Raw genomic sequence first — 8317 nt, 5'->3', positions numbered from 1 at the left:
GCTGCATGTGCAGCAGCACCAACTATGAGAAATCCACCGATCCACATGTGATGTGTGAACAACGAAAGTACTGTACCATAGTCAGTAGCGAGATATGGATAAGGAGGCATGGCATACATATGGTGAGCTACAACAATGGTTAAAGAGCCTAACATAGCTAAATTTAGAGATAATTGAGCATGCCATGACGTTGTTAGGATTTCATATAGCCCTTTATGGCCCTGGCCTGTAAATGGACCTTTATGAGCCTCTAAAATATCTTTCAGGCCATGACCAATCCCCCAGTTAGTCCTATACATGTGACCGGCTATCAGGAAAAGAATTGCAATAGCTAAATGATGGTGTGCAATATCGGTCAGCCATAGACCCCCTGTTACTGGATCTAATCCTCCACGAAAAGTAAGAAATTCGGCATATTTTGACCACTTCAAGGTGAAAAACGGGGTTGCTCCCTCGGCAAAACTTGGATAAAGTTGAGCCAAAAGATCCCGGTTCAAGATAAATTCATGGGGAAGTGGGATCTCCTTAGGATCTACTCCAGCGTCTAGAAATTGGTTAATTGGTAAAGAGACATGTATTTGGTGTCCCGCCCAAGAAAGAGATCCAAGTCCTAGTAACCCCGCTAAATGGTGATTCAACATGGATTCTACATCTTGGAACCAAGCCAACTTTGGAGCAGCTTTGTGATAATGGAACCAACCAGCAAAAAGCATTAACGCCGCAAAGACCAATGCACCAATTGCAGTACAATAGAGTTGTAATTCACTAGTTATTCCAGACGCTCTCCAAATCTGAAAAAACCCAGAGGTTATTTGTATTCCTCGGAAACCACCACCCACATCACCATTCAATATTTCTTGGCCCACGATCGGCCAAACCACCTGAGCGCTGGGTCTAATGTGAGTAGGATCGCTTAGCCATGCTTCATAAGTGGAAAAACGGGCACCGTGGAAATACATGCCACTCAGCCAAAGAAATATGATGGAGAGTTGACCGAAATGGGCACTAAATACTTTTCGGGAGATCTCCTCCAAATCACTGGTATGGCTATCGAAATCGTGAGCATCGGCATGTAGGTTCCAGATCCAAGTGGTAGTATCAGGGCCTTTAGCTATTGTTCTTGAGAAATGACCTGGTCTGGCCCATTCCTCGAAAGAAGTTTTTACGGGATCCCGATCCACCAAAATTTTAACTTCTGGTTCCGGCGAACGAATAATCATTGAGTCCTCCTCTTTCCGGACAACACATACAAAGAGACCTGCCAACAGTCAAGTAATTAGTGAACTTCTGAAATCTATTTATAATTAGTTCCTTTCCTTCCTATCTCCCAGTTATTTATTTTGTTTAGTTATTTACTAGAGCAATTATGATCTGGAAGTCGATCCGGGGCAAGTGTTCGGATTTATTATGACATAGCCATGAGGCGCTCAACGGACCTTTATAATATTTGAAAATCCTTTCCCGGCTTCGACTTGACACAAAAACTCTTTTTTTTTTTTTATTCATATGCAAATTACAGGTGCTTAGATGGAGCTACTTCGTATCTTACATGGAACTATGACTATTGCTCGATTCCAAATCACTTCATTGGGGCAGTCATGAATAAGACCCCAGTATCCACATTCAAAGGCTTTTTTAGTTTGAATAGCAAAAAGGGATGTATGATGTACTGTAGTCGGGTATCGTTTATGCCTACGAGGTACTAGACGAAATAGAACAGAACAATCTTAGAAGGGATACAATGAAATTCCTTGATTAGCTCTTCCCAGAGGAAAGATCTATTTTATTTTACTGACGGATAAAAAGAGTGTTCTTATTCAAACCGCCGCGTGATCTTCAACCAATTATGCGCTTCAATATAATTACCTGGAGTAAGCGCTATAGCTTGTTTCCAATACTCAGCCGCTTGATCGGACCAAGCTTCCGCAATTTCAGAATCTCCCTGCCGAATAGCCTGTTCTACTCGGTCGGAATAGGTGGGTCGATTCCTTCCCTTAGAACCGTACTTGAGAGTTTCCTACCTCATACGGCTCAGCAATCAATTATTTTGGTGTCCCATCTTAATCGACCCTATACTAACTAAATAAGATTTTTCATAAATCTATCCCATTTTTGTTTCTCGGGTTAACCAGAAGGGGTTAATTATATTTACATAAGTTTTAAACTTGCATTTTTATTCAAAATAAGTTTTATCTTTTCTCCTACCTTCAGAAAAACGAAACCCACTATCCTATCTTTTTCTGAAAGGTAACTATCTCAGTTTCATTTTCATATAGAATCTTTGAAAAAGACTTTCCTCTCTAAGAAAGAAAGGACTTACTATCTTTGGGATCTGATGCTACACCGCTGCTCAATACCTTAGTGGATCAACTCTATTACATAAGTTGATTCCTAAATTATATCTCATATCATGACATAAGTAAGCAGTTTTTTCTTATTTTATCGGCCAAAAATTTCACTAATTGATCTTTACGGCGCTTCCTCTATCAATTAGATCTTTTATCTATCCATAGAATATAGTATTATAGGCATATCCATTTCTTCATTTTTTTGCTTTTATGAAGTCTCTTTCTTTGCTACAGCTAATAAAAATCGTTGCTTTGTACGATACATATGTAGAAAGCCTATCCGCTAGTATTTACTAGCGTATTTTATCTTTCTTTCCCTCTTTCTATAGTGGAGATAGTCGCACGTAATGACAGATCACGGCCATATTATTAAAAGCTTGTGGTAAGAATGGATTTCGTTCTAATGCCCGGAAATAATATTCCAAAGCTTTTGTATGTTCTCCGTTACTTGTGTGGATAAGGCCTATGTTATACAGTATATAACTTCGATCATAGGGATCAATTTCTAGTCTCATAGCTTCATAATAATTCTGTAAAGCTTCCGCATAATTTCCTTCGGATTGAGCTGATATCCGTTGCGGTCGTTCATTCTATTCAAAGAATCCCCGTTTCAGAACCGTACGTGAGATTTTCATCTCATACGGCTCCTCCCTTCTGTGCATAATGAACGATAATAATCCATGGAACCAAAAGAATATCGAAATATTCTCATTATGAACTGACAGGGACTAGTGTTTTTACAAGAAATATCTAGTCAGCCTTCCTGCAAGAGGTCTTTTCTTAACACTAATCGTGTTGTTGCTAGATAGAAAAGGTTACTCCAACAATTTCTTTGTCCTCAACGCCCCCTATTTCCAGGAATTAGTCACTTCAACAGTCTTTGATGGTTATATAGGTATCCAAAGTACAAACGAGATGGATGTTTGTTGTCCCAACCATTCTTGTTAGTTCCGATCCCGATAAGGAAATGGATAATTTATAACAAAGTTTTTTTTGTTGATTCCTAGGTGTAGTGCTTCTTCCCCTATGCCGCCTATTGGTTGGTACTGATGGAGTAGGATTGACCTCTAATACAGAAAGAACCTATAGGTGTAACCTTTCGTTCAATACTAGATTAGAAAATTGAAGCATCTGAGGCTGCATCAATCGGGGATACACAATAGAAGGAATTGTTCTATTTCCAAACTTCACCTTCAAGAAGCGTAGATTTTTTTAAGGTTTATTTCAATAAACGCGTTTCGTTTTATACCGAATCCAACCCTGCGTGCCTTTACTCGTAAGACAGAGAACACTAAATAGAATCAAATCACACCATCTCTATAATAGGTAAATGCCTCTTTTTCTCCGGAAGTTGTCGGAATTATGCGTAATAAGATATTGGCCACAATTGAAGAGGTCTTATCAATAAAATTTCCATTTATCCGTGATCTAGGCATAGTTCGCAATCCATTCTATAATTCTTCTCATTACCTCGCATGGGAAAAGAATCACACAAACAAAGGAATTGTACAGGACGAAATAACATAAAAAAAGACTCGTTCTAAACATGAAATTAATATTTCCTACAGATTATGATAACTCGAGAAGTTTTTTATTGGATTATGATTCAAAGAAGGAAAAAGAATAGAATAATCGTTCTATGATCAAAATACCACCCCATCCGTTTTCATATTTCGAATTGTTAGAATCGGTTGGTCGTACCTATACTGCAAAAATAAATATGAATGGCTCGCTATTGACCCGATTTCTGGGTCATAATCATAAAATTTTGTAGGAGAGATGGCCGAGTGGTTGAAGGCGTAGCATTGGAACTGCTATGTAGGCTTTTGTTTACCGAGGGTTCGAATGCCTCTCTTTCTCCGGAAGTTGTCGGAATTATGCGTAATAAGATATTGGCCACAATTGAAGAGGTCTTATCAATAAAATTTCCATTTATCCGTGATCTAGGCATAGTTCGCAATCCATTCTATAATTCTTCTCATTACCTCGCATGGGAAAAGAATCCCACAAACAAAGGAATTGTACAGGACGAAATAACATAAAAAAAGACTCGTTCTAAACATGAAATTAATATTTCCTACAGATTATGATAACTCGAGAAGTTTTTTATTGGATTATGATTCAAAGAAGGAAAAAGAATAGAATAATCGTTCTATGATCAAAATACCACCCCATCCGTTTTCATATTTCGAATTGTTAGAATCGGTTGGTCGTACCTATACTGCAAAAATAAATATGAATGGCTCGCTATTGACCCGATTTCTGGGTCATAATCATAAAATTTTGTAGGAGAGATGGCCGAGTGGTTGAAGGCGTAGCATTGGAACTGCTATGTAGGCTTTTGTTTACCGAGGGTTCGAATCCCTCTCTTTCCTACCTTTGCCTAATTCAAGAGCGTTATTGACCACAATGGATCAAATAACAAACAAACAAGGAATAGGATTATTCCAAGAGGTAGACCTTTCTTTGAAATGAATTCTCTATTCCTAATTGGGGTGGTACGAAAAATATTGATAAAGGGTAGCCAAGACATAAAAATATCCCCGCGGATCCATTTATGATACATGAAATGGGAAAAATATCCGGATCACACCCCTTAGCTTAGCTTCGGTCAATTTACTTCGGCGAAAAGGGGGCAAAATTCTCCGAATCCTTGCCTTGCTATTTGAGTTAGGTTCAAGTCTGACGGGAATAATATTCTACGACCAGCAATTCGTTTATTTTCAAGCCGACCCACTTACTATCTATTATTTGATTGACTAACCCTTTATATTGGGATGAATGAAGAGTCAAATGTTTTGGCAATTCTTCATGGGAGGATGAATCAAGATAATTTTGAATCAGAGCTTTGGATTTTTGTTCATCCATCGTCGTAATAATATCTCGGGGTTTGCAGCGATAACTTGGTATATCTACTATATGGCCATTAACTAAAATATGTCTATGGTTAACTAATTGCCGAGCTCCAGGAATGGTCGAAGCCATACCCAATCGAAAAAGTATGTTATCCAAACGCATTTCAAGTAATTGTAGTAAAACTTGACCAGTTGACCCTTTGGCTTTTCCGGCGATACGAACATATTTAAGTAATTGTCGCTCTGTCAGACCATAATGAAACCGCAATTTTTGTTTTTCTTCTAGACGAATACGATATTGAGACTTTTTCACAGAACGCGATTGATTTCTAAGATCATTTCCGGCTTTAGGCCTTTTACTAGTTAGTCCCGGTAAAGCCCCCAGACGGCGTATTTTTTTGAAACGAGGCCCTCGGTAACGAGACATAAAAACTCCTTTTTTTATTTACAGAATAAACCTAAATTAAGACTGAACTAAACGATAAACGAAAAAAATATACTGAAGTTAAGTACTGTACTACAAAGAAGAATGAGATGAATTGTATCAATATTCAGACTCTTTTGTATATATAGCAAGGTAAGGAGACTTTGTCTTAATTTGTTCTGTAGAGATCTAACCAACCGCTCGAATCTGTTTTTTATTCATAGTTGGAAGTTCTTACGACATAATAGATCCGCTATTTTTGAGAAAAGGAAAGAAGTCTTTTCAATATTCATTGAGTTCAAGGAGACATTATTAATCATGTAATAAAGTATAAAATAGAACAAAGAGAGAAAAGCCGGCTATCGGAATCGAACCGATGACCATCGCATTACAAATGCGATGCTCTAACCTCTGAGCTAAGCGGGCTCACATAACAGAAATTGTGTTGTGCATAGGAATTCAGTCAACTACTTAGCTCTTAGCTATTCAAAATAGATAATGAATATGAATAGAGAAAAAATGAATACTGAATAGAATGTTATTCTATAACAATATAATATAACATAAGAATTAATATAACGATAAATAGAGTGATATATGATATCAAAATTTTCAATGGGAAGAAATTCTACATTTTTCTTTTCCATGATTCTCTTTTATATTTATAATTTATATGAATATGATTATCAATATCTTCATTATAAATTATTAGAAATTAAGAAAAAATATGGAATTCTAAAAAAAGAATCGAACGTTCAAGTATTTAAAATCGGGTAGGAAAAGTGCGAGGAAGAGAGGAATATATATGTGGTATATATCCATCCATATTGAATTGCGGATACATCAATGATAGAATCATTTCTGATTAAACCAAATGTAGGTCCTTCAATATAGAAAAAGGGGTAAATAAGAAAGAAATAAAAGAAATCAAAGGAGGAGTAAAGAGATAAACTTTTTAGATAGATAAGCTGTATCTAATGAATTCAACGGTTAACGGTTCCAGCATAAACGAAAGAAAGAAGGGGATGGCATCCCAGCGAGATCTTCGGCTCAAACTAAAAAGGGGATATGGCGAAATCGGTAGACGCTACGGACTTGATTGAATTGAGCCTTGGTATGGAAACCTACTAAGTGATAACTTTCAAATTCAGAGAAAACCTGGAATTAAAAATGGGCAATCCTGAGCCAAATCCTGTTTTCAGAAAAAAATTAAGGTATTTCTGAAAGCGAGAATAAAAAAAGGATAGGTGCAGAGACTCAATGGAAGCTGTTCTAATGAATGGAGTTGACTGCGTTGGTAGAGGACTCCTTCTATTCAATTTGAATTTAAACTCCATAAAGAATGAGGGATAAACCTACGATACGTAAGTATACGTACTGAAATATCAAAGATTCTATTAATGTCGCCCTAAAATTTTTTTACATAAAAAAAAGGAATAATTTTTGTGAATCTATTCCAAGTTGAAGGAAGAATCGAATATTCAGTAATCAAACCATTCACTCCATAGTCTGATATATCTTTTGACGAACTGATTAATCGGACGAGAATAAAGATAGAGTCCCGTTCTACATGTCAATATCAATACAGACAACAATGAAATTTATAGTAAGAGGAAAATCCGTCGACTTTATAAATCGTGAGGGTTCAAGTCCCTCTATCCCCACAAAAAGGCCCGTTTTACTCCCTAACTGTTTCTTTATACTTCTACTCTTTTTTCTTTTCCGCAGCGCCCGAAAATTAGCTATATTTCTCATTCACTATATTATTTCACAAAGGATCGGAGCAGAAAAGCCTCTCTCGTATCACAAGTCTTGTGGTATATATGTACAACGGAAACTCTATGATCAAGGAATCCCTGTTTGAATCATTCACAGTTCACATCATTATTTTCAACTCTAAAAGTTTTCTTTTTTGAAGATTCCGGAAATTCCAGGGCCTGGGTAAGATTTTGTAATGCTTTTTTATTCTCTTGAATTGACATATACCCAAATCCTCTAGTAGGATGGGGATGGTGCCTCAAGAAGGGTTGGGATAGCTCAGTTGGTAGAGCAGAGGACTGAAAATCCTCGTGTCACCAGTTCAAATCTGGTTCCTGACATTGAGTATCTACTGTTAAGTTCCTGCCATTGAGCATCCATTATTAACCTGTGGTTAATAATAGATACTCATACAAATTCGATATGAATCAGCATACATACATGCTTTCGTCCGAACGTCTAGAGAGAGAAAATCCTACCCTTTTTCTTAAAGTCTGTATAAAAAAAGGAAAAGAATAAGGGAAAAGAAAAAATACAGGTTGAGTAAGAAATTAGGCTAAAGATAAGAAGTGGGCCTTTATTATATGGATCTCGTCGTTCTTTTTTTGATTATATGGCATGGCGGGTTCCTCCTAACATTCTAAATATTAATCGTGAAAAAAAGAATTACAATATGAAGTTAGTTGCTTCTAAAAACCCAATACTATATATAGTCTCGAGGGGTGTGGAAAGATCCGACTAGACAATGTGAAATTAAGATCCAGTACAAGTGGAATCCTATCCTCTTTTATTTCTTCTTTTTTTCATATTCCATTTCATTATTCCCCTTACGTGACTTTCGAGAGCCTATCTAAGTGATGTGCGCGGTACAAAGTTCATGGTACAGAACTCATTTTATTCATCTTATTAGCCCGGCTCGCCCGAAATAAATA

General features: G+C 36.9%; 1 protein-coding gene, 2 non-coding genes and 1 pseudogene across 3 annotated transcripts in view; 1 reads left to right on the top strand and 3 right to left on the bottom strand.

Annotated features, from left to right (window-relative positions):
- Window positions 1–3176, bottom strand: part of LOC113330092 (photosystem I P700 chlorophyll a apoprotein A1-like) — a 3328-nt gene extending 152 nt beyond the window's left edge. The window contains exon 1 of the mRNA XM_026576953.1: window positions 3–3176. Coding sequence (XP_026432738.1) covers window positions 3–1220 — 1218 coding nt within the window. The 5' untranslated portion in view covers window positions 1221–3176. The remainder of the gene's footprint in view (window positions 1–2) is intronic.
- LOC113330091 lies at window positions 2546–4299 on the bottom strand (annotated as a pseudogene).
- A 1681-nt stretch (window positions 4300–5980) lies between these two features.
- Window positions 5981–6053, bottom strand: TRNAT-UGU. Its single transcript has one exon. It is a non-coding gene; the product is annotated as a tRNA-Thr (tRNA).
- A 1600-nt stretch (window positions 6054–7653) lies between these two features.
- On the top strand, window positions 7654–7726 carry TRNAF-GAA. Its single transcript has one exon. It is a non-coding gene; the product is annotated as a tRNA-Phe (tRNA).
- Window positions 7727–8317: the final 591 nt, after the last annotated feature.

The sequence above is a fragment of the Papaver somniferum genome, unplaced genomic scaffold (assembly GCF_003573695.1).
Source record: "Papaver somniferum cultivar HN1 unplaced genomic scaffold, ASM357369v1 unplaced-scaffold_117, whole genome shotgun sequence".
Lineage (NCBI taxonomy): Eukaryota > Viridiplantae > Streptophyta > Magnoliopsida > Ranunculales > Papaveraceae > Papaver > Papaver somniferum.
The sequence above is the reverse complement of the archived record's forward strand: the minus strand, read 5'-3'. Positions and strand labels throughout refer to the sequence as shown.